A 16678-nucleotide genomic window follows, 5' to 3' on the forward strand; every position below is an offset into this window, starting at 1 on the left:
TCACATCCTTGTCAGCAGTTGTTATTTTTTGTCTTTAATAACAGTCATTCTAACAAGTGTGAGGTGATACTCATTGTGGTTTTGATTTGCATTTCCCTGATGATTAGTGACGTTGAGTATCGTTTTCATGTGCTTGTTGGCCATCTGTATTTCTTCTTTGGGAAGATGTCTGTTTAGTTCTTTGGTCTGTTTTTTAATCAGATTGTTTTTTGCCTTCGAGTTGTATGAGTTCCTTATATGTTGATACTTTAGATATTAACTTCTTATCAGATAACATGATTTGTGAATATTTTCTCCCATTTGATAGCTTGCTTTTTCATTTTGTTGACGATTTCCTTTCTTGTTCAGGAGCTTTTTAGTTTGATGTAGTCTCACGTTTATTTTTGCTTTTGTTGCCTTTGATTTTGGAATCAGATCCAAAAAAATCATCACTGTAACCACTGTTGAGCTTATCACATATGATTTTTTCCTAGGAGTTTTAGGGTTTCAGATCTTACATATTTAATCCACTTTGAGTCAATTTTTGTGTATGGTATAAGATACCAGAGGTGAGGTGAGGTGACGTCGCTCAGTCGTGTCCAACTCTTTGCGATAAGATACCATGTATGGTCAAATTTCATTCTTTTACATATGACTATCTTAACTTTCTCAGCACCATTTATTGAAGAGACTCTCCTTTCCCCATTGTTTTGATAATTCTTGGCTCCTTTGTGGTAAGTTAAGTAAAAAGCCTCTTGATGAAAGTGAAAGAGGAGAGTGAAAAAGTTGGCTTAAAGCTCAACATTCAGAAAACGAAGATCATGGCATCCGATCCCATCACTTCATGGGAAATAGATGGGCAAACAGTGGAAACAGTGTCAGACTTTATTTTTTTGGGCTCCAAAATCACTGCAGTTGGTGACTGCAGCCATGAAATTAAAAGATGCTTACTTCTTGGAAGGAAAGCTATGATCAACCTAGATAGCACATTCAAAAGCAGAGACGTTACTTTGCCAACTAAGGTCCGTCTAGTCAAGGCTACGGTTTTACCAGTAGGCAAGTATGGATGTGAGAGTTGGACTGTGAGGAAGGCTGAGCGCCGAAGAATTGATGCCTTTGAACTGTGGTGTTGGAGAAGACTCTTGAGAGTCCCTTGGACTGCAAGGAGATCCAACCAGTCCATTCTGAAGGAGATCAGCCCTGGGATTTCTTTGGAAGGAATGATGCTAAAGCTGAAACTCCAGTACTTTGGCCATCTCATGAGAAGAGTTGACTCACTGGAAAAGACTCTGATGCTGGGAGGGATTGGTGGCAGGAGGAGAAGGGGACGACCGAGGATGAGATGGCTAGATGGCATCACTGACTCGATGGACGTGAGTCTGAGTGAACTCCAGGAGTTGGTGATGGACAGGGAGGCCTGGCGTGCTGCGGTTGGTTCATGGGGTTGCAGAGAGTCAGACACGACTGAGCGACTGCACTGACTGAATTTACCATATATATGTGGGTTTGTATCTGGGCTCTCCTGTTCCATTGATTCTGTGTCTGTTTTTATGCCAATACCATACTGTTGTGATTACTTTGTAGTTTAGTTTGAAATCTGGGAGCATGATACCTTCAGCTTTATTCTTCTTTCTTTGGCTATGTTGGGTCTTTTGTAGTTCCATACAAATTATAGAATTATTCTATTTCTACAAAAAAATGCCATTGGAAATTTGATAGGAATTGCATTGAATCTGTAGATTATTTTGGATAGTATGTACATTTTAATTATTCTTCCAATCCATTAGCTTGGAATATATTTTCATGTATTTGTATTTTCAGTATCTTTCATCACTGTCGTATAGTTTTCAGTGTATAGGCCCTTCACCTCCTTGGTTAAATTTATCCTAGCCATTTTATGGCTTTTTCATTTTGTTTTATAATTTTCATTTTATGTTAGAGTATGCTTGATACACTTAGATATCAAGTGTACTTATATTAGCATATACTTGACTACAATCCCACCACCTCTAGAATGAAAACCGCAGTCACAGAAAGCTAACCAAAATGATCACAGGGATCACAGACTTGTGTAACTTGGTGAAATTGTGAGCCATACTGTGATGGATAGATGGGTCATGGTAGTGAGTTCTGATAAAATGTGATGTACTGGAGAAGAGAATGGCAAATCCCTGAAGTATTCTTGCCTTGAGAACCTCATGAACAGAATGAAAAGGCAAAAAGATATGACACCAGAAGATGAGCCTCCCAGGTCAGTAGTTATCCAATATGATACTGGGGAAGAGTGGAGAAATAGGTCCAGAAAGAATGAAGTAGCTTGGCCAAAGAGGAAATGAGGCTCAGCTGTGGATGTGTCTGGTGGTGAAAATAAAGTCCAGTGCTGTAAAGAGCAATATTGAATAGGAACCTGGAATGTTAGGTCCATGAATCAAGGTAAATTGGGCATGGTCAAGAAGGAGATGCCAAGAGTGAACGTCAGTATTTTAGGAATCAGTGAACCAAAATGGATGGGAATGGGCGAATTTAATTCAGATGACTGTTGTATCTACTACTGTGGTCAAGAATCCCTTAGAAGAAATGGACTAGCCCTTATAGTAAACAAAAGAGTTCAGAGTGAAATACTTGGTTGCAATCTCAAAAAGGACAGAATGATCTTCGTCTGTTTCCAAGGCAAACCATTCAGCATCACAGTAATCCAATTTGTGCCCCAGCCACTAAAGCCAAAGAAGCTGAAGTTGACCAGTTTTATGAAGACCTACAAGACCTTCTAGAACTGACACCATAAAAATGTTCTTTTCATCATAGAGGATTGGGATGCAAAAGTTGGAACTCAAGAGATACCTGTTACAGACAAGTTTAGCTTGGAGTACAAAAAGAAGCAGGACAAAGGTTGAGTTTTGCCAAGAGAATGCACTAGTCATAGCAAACATCCTCTTCCACAACACAAGAGACAGCTCTACATGTGGACATCACCAGATGGTTAATACTGAAATTATATTGATGACGTTCTTTGTAGCCAAAGATGGAGAAGTTCTTACAGTCAGCAAAAACAAGACCTGGAGCTGACTGTGCCTCAGATTGAGTTCCTTACTGAAGAATTCAGACTTAAATTGAAGAAAGTAGGGAAAACCACTAGACCATTCAAGTATTATCTAAATCAAAGCCCATATGATTATACAGTGGAGGTGATGAATAGATTCAAGGGATTAGATCTGGTAAACAGGGTGTCTGAAGAACTGTGGGTGGAGGTTTGTAACATTGAATAGGAGGTGGTGACCAAAACCATCCCAGAGAAGAAGAAATGCAAGAAGGCAAAGTGGTTGTCTGAGGATGCCTTACAAACAGCTGAGAATGAAGACAAGCAAAAGGCAGATGACAAAGGGAAAGATATTCCCAATTGAATATAGAGTTCCAGAGAACAGCAAGGAGAGATAAAAAGGCCTTTTAAAGTAAACAGTGCAGAGAAATAGAGGAAAACAACAGAATGGGAAAGACTAGAGATTTCTTCAAGAAAATTGGAAGATACAATTTCATGGTATCTTTATTGTGCCCAGAGATGGGCACAATAAAGGACAGAAACAGCAGGGACCTCACAGAAGCAGAAGAAATTAAGAGAGTGGTAAGAATATACAGAACTATACAAATAAGATTTTAATGATCCAGGTAACCACGATGGTGTGGTCATTCACTTAGAGCCAGATATCCTGGAGTGTGAAGTCAAGTGGGTCTTAGGAAGAATTAATGACTACAAACAAAGCTAGTGGAGGTGATGGAATTCCAGCTGAGCTATTTCATATCCTAAAAGATGATGCTGTTAAAGTGCTGCACACAATTATGTCAGCAAATTGGGAAAACTCAGCAGTGGCCACAGGACTGGAAAAGGTGTTTTCATTCCAGTCCTAAAGAAAGGCGACACTAAAGGATGTTCAGACTACTGTACAGTTGCTCTCATTTCACATGCTAGCAAGATTATGCTCAAAATTCTTTGATCTAGGCTTTAGGAGTACATGAACCAAGAACTTTCAGATAAACAAGTTGGGTTTTGAAGAGGCAGGTACCAGAGATCAAATTGCCAACATCTGTTGGATCATAGAAAAAGCAGGGGAATTCCAGAAAAACATGTACTTTTGCTTCATTGACTGTGCTAAAGCCTTTGACTGTGTGGATCACAACAAACTGTGGTAAATTCTTAAAGAGATGGGAATACCAGACCATTTTACCTGTCTCCTGAGAAACCTGTAAGTAGCTTCAGAAGAAAGTTAGAACCAGACATGAAACAGTGGATTGGTTCAGAATTGGCAAAAGGAATACATCAAGGCTGTATATTGTCACCCTGCTTATTTAACTTATGTGCACAGTATATCATGCAAAACGTAGGCTGGATGAATCCTAAGCTGGAGTTAAGATTGCTATGAGAAGTATCAACAGTCTCAGATATGCAGATAATACCACTCTAATGGCAGAAAGCAAAGAGGAACTAAAGAGCCTCTTTGTGAAAGAGGAGAGTGAAAAGCTGGCTTAAAACTCAACGTTCAAAAAACTAAGAATAAGATCATGGCATTCGGTCCCAATCACTCTATGGGAAACAGAAGGGGAAAAAGTGGAAACAGTTACAGATTTTATATTCTGGGGCTCCAAAATCACTGTGGATGGTGACAGCAGCCACAAAAGACACTTGCTCTTTGGAAGAAAAGCTATGACAAACCTAGACAGTGTATTAAAAAGCAGAGACATCACTTTGCAGACAAAGGTCTGTATAGTCAAAGCTATGGTTTTTCAAGTAGTTATGTAGGGTGTGAGAGCCAGATCACAAAGAAGGCTGGGTGCTGAAGAATTGATGCTTTTGCACTGTGATGTTGGAGAAGACTCTTGAGAGTGTCTTGCACAGTAAGGAGATCAAACCAGTCAATCCTAAAGGAAATTAACCCTGAATATTCATTGGAAGGACAGAAGCTGAAGTTCCAATACTTTGGCCACCTGATGAGAAGAGCTGACTCATTGGAAAACACTGATGCTGGGAAAGATTGAGGGCAGGAGAAGGAGGCATCAGAGGATGAGCTGATTGGACTGCATCACTGACTCAGTGGGCACGAATCTGAGCAAACTCTGGGAGATAGTACAGAGAAGCCTGGCTTGCTACAGTCCATGAGATGGCAGAGCTGGACATGATTGAGCAACTGCACAACAACATATGTGGTTTACAATATTGTATTAGTTTCAAGTGTACAACAAATTGATTCATCTGTACATATATGTATGTCTGTTATTTTTCAGGTTCTTTTCTCTTATAGGTTATTACAGAGTTTTGGGTAGAGTTCCCAGTGCTATACAGTAGGTCCTTGTTGATAATCTGTTTTATATATAGTAGTATGTTTATCATGGGCTTCCATGGTGTGTTAGATGGTAAAGAATCTGCCTGCAGTGCAGGAGACCCTGATTTGCTCTCTGGATTGGGAAGATCATAATTTATTGTTTTGATGCAATTGTACATAGTATGATTTTCTTAATTTCTCTTCCTGAAAGTTTGTTCCTAGTGTATTGAAATTCAACAGATTTCTGTGTATTAATTTTGTATCCTGGAACTTTACTGAATTCATTTATTCTTAGTTTTTTTGTAGAGTCTTTAGGGTTTTCTGTATATACTATTCTGTCATCTGCAAACAGTGACAAAAATTTCATTTGGTTTTTTTCCATACCATCTTACAGAAAACCCCAGAAAACTTTTTGGCTAACTCAGTACCTTTTCCTTTCTAGTTTGGATGCCTTTTATTTCCTTTTCTTGTCTACATGGCTCTGACTTGGCCTTCTGATAGTATGTTGAATAAAAGTGGGTACAGTAGGCATCATTGTCTTGTTCCTGATCATAGAGAAATTGTTTAGCTTTTCATCATCCATTGAGTGTTGATGCTAGCTATGGGCCTGTCATATGTAGCTTTTCTTATGTTGAGGTATGTTCTCTTTATAACCATTTGGTTGAGAGTTTTTATTATAAATGGATGTTGAGTTTTAAAATTGTATTTCTAATGGGCTTATATTTTTTTCAGCAGGCATATGGCTATGGTCCATACAGTGGTGCATACCCACCAGGAACTCAAGTTGTCTATGCTGCAAACGGACAGGCTTATGCTGTACCCTATCAGTACCCGTATGCAGGTAACTCATGCCAGCCTTTCATTCCTAGTTTCTCGTCATTTAGTGTGTAGATCAGTGAAGCCTGAGGAATTTTTGTTTCTCAGTTTAGAGGTAAGTGAACTGTAATTTTTCTGGTTATAGATGACAAGTCACTGTGCTATTTAAAAAAAAAAAGAAAGCATTATATGTTTTCACACTACTTTACAAAGTTAGAGTAGGCTTGATTTTTAAAACTTCACTGTTGTATTCAGATTCATTCCCAAGATGAGAATTTGTGCTTACTGAAATACATTTACATTAAGAAATAACCTAAGAGTCCCGTTTTAAGGAATAAGAGGTAATCTTTCTCCTGTTTTTTTCCTTCTGGTTGTAGCTTTCAAAAATTTTCACTACGGAGGTGATGTTTCATTTTGAAGATGAAGTAGAGGCATAGAAAGGCTTATATTTACTCTGGGGAAGGCTTATATTTACTCCTTTCATTTTCATCTCACCCGAAACTAAGTGTTAGGTGTGAGCGATTGACCTGTGTAGATAGTGTCAAAGGAAATCAGTCCTGAATATTCATTGGAAAGACTGATACTGAAGCTGAAACTCCAATAGTTTAGCCACCTGATGTGAAGAACTGACTCATTGGAAAAGACCCTGATGCTGGGAAAGATTGAAGGCAGGAGGAGAAGGGGATGACAGAGGATGAAATGGTTGGATGGCGTCACCGATTTAATGGACATGAGTTTGAGCAAGCTCTGGGAGTTGGTGATGGACAGAGAAGCCTGGGTGCTGCAGTCCATGGGGTCTCAAAGAGTCAGACATGACTGAGTGTCTGAACTGAACTGAGATAGTGTCAAGTCCTGGGTGCAGCCTGGGCAGAGGGATGTCTGTAGGGTGGAGGTCAGGAATATGCAGGGAATGGTGCTGGAGCCTACAGCCAGGGCAGTGGTGACCTGAGCTATGTGGCTGATGGCCTGAAGAGTGAGGCCATACCAGACCCCAATGAGCAGGTGAAGTTCAGGGGCAGTTCTCAGTGAGTGTGGCATGTCAGAGCGACACACGTGAGAGGGAACTGATGCATGGATTGGAACGCACGCCCACAGGTTGCTGAGAGATCGGCAGTCTAGCACAGTGCCTTATCGCAGAAGCAGTGGAAGGACTGTTACCACAAGAGTGAGTGGTCACTGGTATTAATGCCGTAAAGAAGCTAGTGGGGTTGCCACAGAGTCTGGATTTCCCCAGACTCACAGTAGTGGTGGTTAGTGGTGCGTTAGCACCTAATAGAGGAGAGTTTCTCCAGTTAACCTGTTTTGGAAATCTGATGCTGATCACTAAGGTAGTGTAGACTCTGAAGTTTTGCCTTGCTTGATTTTTTTTTTTTCATGTCAAGTTGAAAACCAGTGAAATAATGATACTAAAAAATGAGCTGTTTGTCTATCCTCTGATCCGAGCACAGTTATTTTTGTTTAATTATTTTCTTCTTGTAAACCAATAGTTTCATCTTTGTTATCTTACATTACTTTTTTGGAGCGTGTTTGCTTTATTATGTTTTGTTTTGTTAATGGCATTACATTAGATTTCATATTTCATTCTCATTTAAAAATTTTATGTATTTTGTCTAGAGTGCTACATAATCTTCATTACTATTTTTAATGATTACATCCTATCATATAGGGTAATATTAAGTCTTTTAGTACTTACTGGCTGTTTACTTCTTCTTTTAAGTTTTTCTCTCATAGATATTGCTTTGACTGTTTCTAATCAGTTTTTTTTTTATTCCTGTTAAGTATGTCTTAGAATACATTTTTGATTTCTATATGTTAATATGTCAAAGGGCATAAACATTTTGTTTTTGATACATTTTAAAATTATAAAAGTTTACAGTAAGGACAGTAAATGAGCTGTTAAATTTACCTGTTTCCAGCTTTAACAGTTACAGCATCTTGTTTCATCTGTACCTTTTTCCCCCAGCTCTGGATTGTTTTGAGGGAAGCTTATACTTTATTCCATTTCATCTGACAGTATTACAGTAACTCTTGATGCTATGCATTTACTAAGTTATTTCCCAGAGTAGTTCACCAGTTTATAATGCCCCTAGGAGTTACTGCAGAGAAGGCAATGGCACCCCACTCCAGTACTCTTGCCTGGAAAATCCCATGGACGGAGGAGCCTGGTAGGCTGCAGTCCATGGGCTCGCAAAGAGTCGGACACAACTGAGCGACCTCACTTTCACTTTTCACTTTCATGCATTGGAGAAGGAAATGGCAACCTGCTCCAGTGTTCTTGCCTGGAGAATCCCAGGGATGGGGGAGCCTGGTGGGCTGCCGTCTATGGGGTCACACAGAGTCGGACATGACTGAAGCGACTTAGAAGCAGCAGCAGCAGCGGCAGCAGCAGGAGTTACTGATGTGCTGGTTTCTCTGCAGTTGCATCAAGATTGCCTGCTGTTTCTGTTGTTCTCTGAAAGTTTTGATAACCTCATTAGGTCTTAACATGGAACCAGGTTGCCTTAGTTTACATTTCTATTTACTGGCAAAGATAAAGATTGTATAATTAATTGTTTACAAATTAATTCTTTTCCTGTATGAATTATTTTTTTCACATTTATTTTGGGGTTTGTGTTCAGTTTTTAAGTCAGCCTATTTGTCTGATGAGAGCCAGACTTTTATTCAGCCCCTAGGCCATAGATTGCAATAATCCTAGCTGTTTCTTACTCTGTAGAAAAGCAGAAGTTTTGTGCTTGTGAAGGGAATTTTTATATATAGGATTCCATCCCTGCCTTTGACTTTCATCATGAAAAACGAGATAGCATTCTCAGTGCAGCCTCAGATAACTTGCTGCTGAAGGCTGAGTGCAGTTGGTAGGCATTTGGCATTTGCATCATGACAGCCAAATGCCTACCAACCAATTTAAAAAGTGCTGTGTACACACTGTAAGTGTGCTTGCTGTGAAAGGGCTGCTCAGTTGTGGCTGTCCCACAGCAGCATCATGCTGGTAACCAGACAGGAGCTCTTCAGTCGGCCTTTCTAGGACTCTGGTGCTTTGCCAGCTTCATGACGCACTGCCTTGCAGTGTCCGTAGAGGCCCTTGTTGTGCAGAGAAGGTTAAAGACCTTCTCTTTAATATTACTGGAACTGGTGGTCAGTCAACCAATTTAAAAAGTGCTGTGTACACACTGTAAGTATTCTGTTTTAATTTTCTCACACTAGTAGACATTTGTTCAGTTGTCTTTTGATGTGAGCTCAGGTCTTTGGTTTGAATTGGCTTCTTTGGTTGGAGTCCTCTGTTTCTGTCTTGTCGAGATGGTACTCATGTCACGTAATTGCTCTGCAGTTTCCAGGGCCAAGTCTGAGAGAATACCTCTAGATTTTGTAATTCTCAATTTCTTGGTTTGATAGTAATTTGTAAAAGCTATCTGCCTTTATTTAGTCTTTCCAGGATCTTCCCAACCCAGGAATCGAACCAAGGTCTCCTGCATTGCAGGCGGATTCTTTACCATATGAGCCACCAGGGAAGCTAAAAAGTATCTGACTTAGTTGTTCTTAAAATATCTAACAGTATCTTCCTTTTCTACATTCATGTTTGGATCATTTATGTAAAGATTAAACTAGATAATTAAAATGAGTACAGTTTGGAAATGTTCCCCAGCTGACTTTGGTAAAGACTTAGCTTTTGGTAGGAACAGAGATGAGCTGCAGGAGTTTGGTTCCTGGTCATGGAGTGAGGGGTCCTTCTGTGGAGCTAAAGCTGGAATGCAGATTTAGATTTTCCAGGGGTCTTTAAATTAGGTCAGCTATAGGGTCCTGCTGTATTACATGTTACTAATTGGAGTTGCCTAGTTGAAATTTTTAAAATTTCAAGGCTGTGATTATGAATGCTATAGTTCACCAGTTATGTAGTTTAAATATTACATTAAAAAAAAATCTTTGCTTCTAATGTTATTGCCTGACCTTGATAAGCCTCTGGGTTTATAATGGTCCCATTTTCCTACTCTGTGGCTTTGATGCTTCTCTTTCCTTCATCATATTAGGGGCATTGGTGTCTGAGTGCACACTGTAGCCAGAGTGCCTGGGTTGGCATGCACTCAGTGCGCTCAGGCCCCATGTACCTCTCTCTCTGCCTGCTTATAGAATAGGGATAACGGTAAGGTCAACTCCTAGGATTGTTGTGAGGATTAAGTGAGTCTGTACATATAAATGCTTGTAATACTGTAAGTGCTTAGACTGGTAAGCACTTATCATTTAGTATCTTCATTCTTTATGGACGTATCACTATTGGATCAATTTCTCACTTTCCTAGGGTTGAACTGTTAAGAGAATAATGGGTTAAGGAGGAACGTTAGCACTGTATGTGAGGAAATTCATCTCCAGTTGTGCTGGGTCTTCATGGTTTCATGTGGGCTTTTTCTAGTTGCAGAGACTGGGGGCTCTTCTCTTGTTGTAGAGCACAGGCTCTGCGGCCTGCAGGCTTAGTAGTTGTGGCTTGTGGGCTCTGGAGTGTGGGCTCCTCCTGGTCTGGGGATCGAACCTGTGTCCCCTGCATTGGCAGATGAAGTCTTATCCACCTCACCACCAGGGAAGTCCTGTGGGAACAATTTTAAAGCTAACTAGCTTTTGGACAACATATTGTGAAATATAGAAGAAAACATTTCCAGTTGAGAACTTTTAATTGTGCAACTAAGTTTAAATTTGTTTAAAGTTTGTTTTTTAGATGTTTTCCCTCTGACAAATATTTTTCTCCATAAAGGCATAACATTAAAAATGAAGAGCAGATTATGTTAGCAGATTTAAGGTTTAATTTAATTTACATATCGTTTCCATGAATACTAAGAAGCTGTTTAACTTCTGGATGGGGATCCTTGGCTCTCCCACAGTCTCTAGGCTCTGTGTGTCTCCTGTGTTCCTGGTCTGCCTGCCATCCTGATGAACACTGTGGGGGCTGAAGCAGACATTGTAGGCTGGGGTTTGCAACTTCATTAGGATTCTGGTCTCTGTAGTGTCCGGGACTGTGGACCTTGGGAAACTGAGCATCTTGATTTTCTCTTAGTTCCATCTTAGATATGGAGTGTCCCCCTCACTCGGCCAAGCCAAGTCCCCTTCACCTGTGGTGAAGGAGAGCTGGGGAGCACTCAACCAAAGTCACCCCCCCACGCCCAGCTCTCTGAGGGAGACGAGTCTGTAGGAAGAGTGCTGTGCATGGAGAAACCTCAGGAAGGGTCCCAGGCAAATGAGCTGTCGTTTTGAGTGAGTGTTGAGCTTCACAAACTGCTCCTCAGGAGTCTGTTCTTTCCTTCTTTTCCAGGGCTTTATGGACAGCAGCCTGCCAACCAAGTCATCATTCGTGAGCGGTACCGAGACAACGATAGCGACCTGGCGCTGGGCATGCTGGCCGGAGCAGCCACAGGCATGGCCCTGGGGTCTCTGTTCTGGGTCTTCTAGAGTCCGTGGAACCTCGGTGTGCATAGCTTCTGATACCCCGTGTGCAATAATATGATTTGCAGGGCATTTCTGTTTGTTATAAATGTTTTTAGTAATAGGTTTAATAGTTCTTTTGAAAGTAGTGACAAAATGCTTATAAGTACATAGAAGTACTGCAGAGAAAGCTTTGGACTGCTATTTAGCTAAAATGTGGACTCTATGGCAGCACTGGCTCATTTGAGGGGTTTCCTTATAAAACTCTCTCAATGCTTTATTTGAACACACCCGTTTTGAAAGGCCATTTTCTTTTTAGAGTTAGGTCTTACTTCTTAAGGGATAATTTATTTTAGTGTTTTGCTGGTAACATGGGTGATGTATAAGTGAGTGAATGACCGTGGCGAGAAAAGCTGCAGTTTTTTTGGTTTAATGTCGGACTTTGAAACCTCAGACCAGAACTGGCTGCATGTTACTTCAGGAGTTAATAGGCTGGAACCTTCCTTAGGCAGTGGTGTGATATCCCACAGCCTCTGGGGCTCCAGCAAAGCTGATTGCTCAGGACGATGGATGGGATGGCAGTTTCCCCCCTTGAAAATGATGCTTTTTCATTTTATTCTTATTTGTTTGTTTTTGGTAGTGATACTTGGAAAGCATCCCAAATTAGGAGTAGACTTGAGTGTCAACATTTTAGGGCTTTATCATTTAAAACTTGAAGAAGGCACAACAACTACAAAAAGGTGTGTGGAGGAAGATTTATTTTTTTCAGAGGCATCATGGTTTTAGTGTTTGCTTTGGGCATTTTTTATGGCCACTTCAGCCTACTTATAGCTTATTTTTCTACTTGCTGAGAAAGTATTATTAAGAGAATGGTGAGGAAAGTGAAATGAGAGCCATAGTTGCAGTGTTCCTGTTCAGGGGATTGAGCTGCACGGAGGATGTGTTCATGTCCTTCTGAAGGCTGTTGATGAGCCCATCTCCTGTCCTTTGTAGGACTGGGCACTGTGCTGCCCCTGACCCTGTGCTGCATGGTGGGGGAAACTCAGGTTATAGATGGGAATTTCGGCCCAGAGACATGAATGACCTGCTCAAGATACCTCTCCACCTGACCAGGACACCAGCCTTGCTTTTATTTCTGACTTTAGTGTCACAGAGAAGCTTGAACCATTTAATTTGGAGCCCCAACTTATATGTGAAGCTCTGAAAAACCTAGGGTCCTGCATTTCTGTAATTTTCTTATTTCTTTAGCTATGTAAATTTTAAAACTTCAGTTATTCCAGTTTTCTGTCCCACATGTTTTAAAAAATGTACATTTACAAAGGCATATTGAAGGTCTCTGCCTGTATACTCCATGTGGCCATATTTCCTTAAAATACACTCCTGGTAGCACAAATTCTGTTTTTATTTTATGTGGCCAGTTACAGGCACAGTCTTTTGTTTCACTTATCAGTCCACTCCACCTCTAAGGCAGACTTAAATAGATCTATCTCTGTATGGAAACTAGATGCCAAATGAATGTTGTGGTGACCACAGGTCTGTTTCCCAGCCAGTTCTACTGTACCTCTTGACACTGGAGAGTCTGCTTCCAGCTGAAAAGAAGTATACTTGACTGTCATCTCTGGATGTGTCATGTGGTGGAAAGTTGCCACATGTGATTTATGACAATACTGGTTTTGATGGTTAAAATGTTACTTATTTTACATCATATGTAATAAGAATAGCTTTGTTCAGATGGTAATCATTATTCAAGCTGTATCCTTTACAAGCAAAATACTAAACTCAGTTTCTAATGTTGCACTGGAGTGTTAATTTTGAATTAGGAATTACTGGAACCACAGATTCTGAGTTATGTCCCTGAAATGCCCTTAAAGCAGATGGTCTCCCTGTGTTCCGCTCCCTGACAGAGTGGGAGGAGCTGTGGACTGAAGTCCTGACATACATGTGCTTTCCCATCTCCAGTCCCTGTCCCTCGCCAAGCAAGCCACTCTGGGCAACTGTAGTTGAGTCTGGAAGTTCACTGTCCCTGGTGACTTGATCCTGAGAGGAAGTGCGTGCTCAGCATAATGATGGGCTGAGCTGCTTCATTTCCTTGGCTCCAGTTCTCATAGATGCCAATCTTTTGGTCACCTTGCTTAGGTAGTCCTAAATCAAGAAGTTAGGTGAGTTGGAAGGAACTTGTTCACTTTAACTAAAGTAAAATGTTTAGTCAGCATTTTATTTCCATGTGCACTTTTAAATAGTTGGCCGTTGATATTGCACACATGCCAGTCTGCTTGTTTCTTAGCTCTGTGCGTTTAATTTCTTGAGTTAACTTCAGGGTTAGATTTAAAGAGAAGGGAGAGATGAGCGACTGTGTTTCAGATCAACATTCATGAAATGGGGCGGACTGGGATGCAAGATCTGGATCATGGGAGAAGTTCCTGCCATTGATACCGAATGACCCACGTTTGTTTTCTACATGAATTGCGATTCTGTGCGATCTTTCTCTCCTCCCAAGTTTATAGACACCGGCATGGAATGCAGTTCCATTTTTTTCCCCTCGGGTTGATCTTTTCTTTTCTCTTCTGATTGCTTGCCTGTGTCCAGTATTCTTTTGTGTCCTCTGAACCAGTTTTTCCCTGTATATGCAAACTGTATGTTTATAAGTGAAAATGTTAATACATTAAATGATTGTTAACCTTAAAGCATATTTCACTGACTTCTATTGTTTTTTTTAAATTCAGTTTATTTTAACTATAAAGATAAAAACGTTTCAGGCATTTATCCCATTCCCCACTGTCTCCTCTGGCAAACACTGATCTGTTTTTTTAAAAATTATTTTGTAGTAACACAGCATTTTCTGCTGCATCACAGGCAATAAGAATGCCATTTACTGAGCTTTCCCTAAGTGCTAGGGAATGTATTGTCACATCGGAAAACAATACCTCATTAAATTCCTGTCTTAACTCTGTAAAAGAGGTATTTATCCGGGCTACATTGCATGAAACTGAGGCTCAGAAGTTAAAATTCTTTTCTTGAGAGCACAGTTATCTTCCTCAACTTGACAGTGTGTTCCTCAACTTGGCAGTGTGGGTTCAGTAACTTTTCAGATATCTTTGGGTACGACTTTGTGTTTTTGTTGTTTTGTTTTAAAAAATTATTTAAAATTTTCTTTCTAAATTACTCTCCTCTGGGCTGTTGCAGACCTCCATTAAGTTGTGATGTGTGGTTGCTTGTCATAGTTTAAGATGAGGAGTCTTCATACTGAAAGCTCTGAGTCTCTTGGTTTCATTTTTTCAGAGAATAATTCTCTAGTATTTTGCCTGGGGACAGTTATTTCTGAGTATGGGGGAGGGGTGACACGCCACACAAACTTTGTAAGGTGTTTTACTTTTCAGCTGGACTTCATTCTTATCTTCTGTCATGCTGTCTCTGGCTCTTTTCTTAAAAATATTTTAGTTGTTTTTGAATAGCTCAGTCATATCCGACTCTTTGCGACCCCATAGACTGTAGCCTACCAGGCTCCTCTGCCTGTGGGATTTTATAGGCAATAGTACTGGAGTGGATTGCCATTTCCTTCTCCAGGGGATCTTCCCAACCCAGGGCTTGAACCCAGGTCTCTCGCATTGTAGACAGACATTTTACCATCTGAGCCACCAGGGAAGTCATACACACACACACACAGATTCAGAATGAAAAAGATTCACTAAAGGGTCTTCTATCTGCCCATTTCCTACCTTCTCTTTGCTTAACTACTCATACACACACACACACACACACACACACACACAGAGATTCAGAATGAAAAAGATTCACTAAAGGGTCTTCTGTCTACCCATTTCCTACCTTCTCTTTGCTTAACTACTCATACTGATTTATTTATCCTTTGTGAGTTTTTCTTCATGCATATATAAACTAGTACAAAGATAAATTCTTATTTTCCTGCCTTTTTTTTAAAAATTGAAAACAGTATATATACCAATGGTAGTCAGACTTTTTAGTCTCAGGATCCTTCTATAGGATTAAAGTTTTGAGGCCTCCCAAGAACTCTTTAGGGTGAGTTATATCTATCGTTATTTACTATATTAGATAATAAAGTTGAAAAATTTAAAAACTTTACAAAATTGTAAACCCATTGTATTTGAAAAATAAACTTTATAAATATATTTTCCAATACAAAATCAGTGAGGCCAAGTTTTTTTTTATATTTGAAAGATTGTAGCATCTGGCTTAATAGCTGGATTTGTTTATCTACTTATGCATTCAGTCTGGTTTTCTTTTGTTTTTGATTGAAGGATAGAAGGAAATAAGGCCTCATGTAGACACAGAGTTGGAGAACCTTGCAGACCCTCTGAAAGGGTCTTTTGCACCCTCAGGGATCCTTGTATCATACCTTAAAAACTGCTGATATATGCTGTTTTATCCATTTTTTCGCTTAATGTATCTGAGGTATTTCCATATCAGCACATAAGGAATTTGTCCGTTCATACCCTATTATTGGGTTGGCCAAAAAGTTCATTTGGGTTTTTCCCTAAAATGCTACGAAAAACCTGAACAAAGGTTTTGACCAGCCCAGTACTTTCACTAACAAGGAATGAAATAGTTCAAATATATTGTCTGAGTGTGGGGCTTGTGGAGGTATTGTGTTTTTTTTTACCTTATGGAACTAGTGGATGACAAGGTTATTTGGAGCATATCTGGAGCTTCTCCATTGGTTGGTGCCTCCAGGATCACACCAACACCTGAGATTGGGAGTTGGAGAAGTGTGCACAGAGGCTGACTGCTGTGATAAACCACCTCAGGGGCTGAAGGCCAAAATCTCTCTTGCTCAAGTCTGCATCCATGAGGCCTGTGTGGGAGCAAGACTTTTGCTCCTGGTAGTCATGTGGAGATAAGGGCTGCTTCCGTCTGGTACCTTGGAGTCCTCAGGGAGCTTCTGCACCTTGCTGGAAGACGATGGGGAAGAGCCCTTCTCAGCTTGGCAATGGTGCTCAATCTTCTCTCATTCCAGTGGTGAGAGCTAGTCATGTGGCCCTAGTGCCATGCAAGGGGTTTGCTGTTGGTGCTGCTGCTAAGTAGCTTCAGTTGTGTCCGACTCTGTGCGACCCCATAGACAGCAGCCCACCAGGCTTCCCCATCCCTGGAACACTGGAGCAGGTTGCCATTTCCTTCTCTAGTGCAGGAAAGTG

General features: G+C 40.4%; 1 protein-coding gene across 2 annotated transcripts in view; it reads left to right on the plus strand.

Moving 5' to 3' along the window:
* Nucleotides 1-14124, plus strand: part of PLEKHB2 (pleckstrin homology domain containing B2) — a 50094-nt gene extending 35970 nt beyond the window's left edge. The window contains exons 7-8 of one of the 2 annotated variants that reach the window (XM_068967087.1): nucleotides 6024-6132; nucleotides 11401-14124. In XM_068967087.1, coding sequence (XP_068823188.1) covers nucleotides 6024-6132; nucleotides 11401-11537 — 246 coding nt within the window. In that variant the 3' untranslated portion in view covers nucleotides 11538-14124. The remainder of the gene's footprint in view (nucleotides 1-6023; nucleotides 6133-11400) is intronic. The other variant, XM_068967089.1, reaches the window with a different exon arrangement.
* The last annotated feature ends 2554 nt before the right edge of the window (nucleotides 14125-16678 follow it).

This window comes from Capricornis sumatraensis, chromosome 3, assembly GCF_032405125.1.
Source record: "Capricornis sumatraensis isolate serow.1 chromosome 3, serow.2, whole genome shotgun sequence".
In the NCBI taxonomy this organism is placed as follows: domain Eukaryota; kingdom Metazoa; phylum Chordata; class Mammalia; order Artiodactyla; family Bovidae; genus Capricornis; species Capricornis sumatraensis.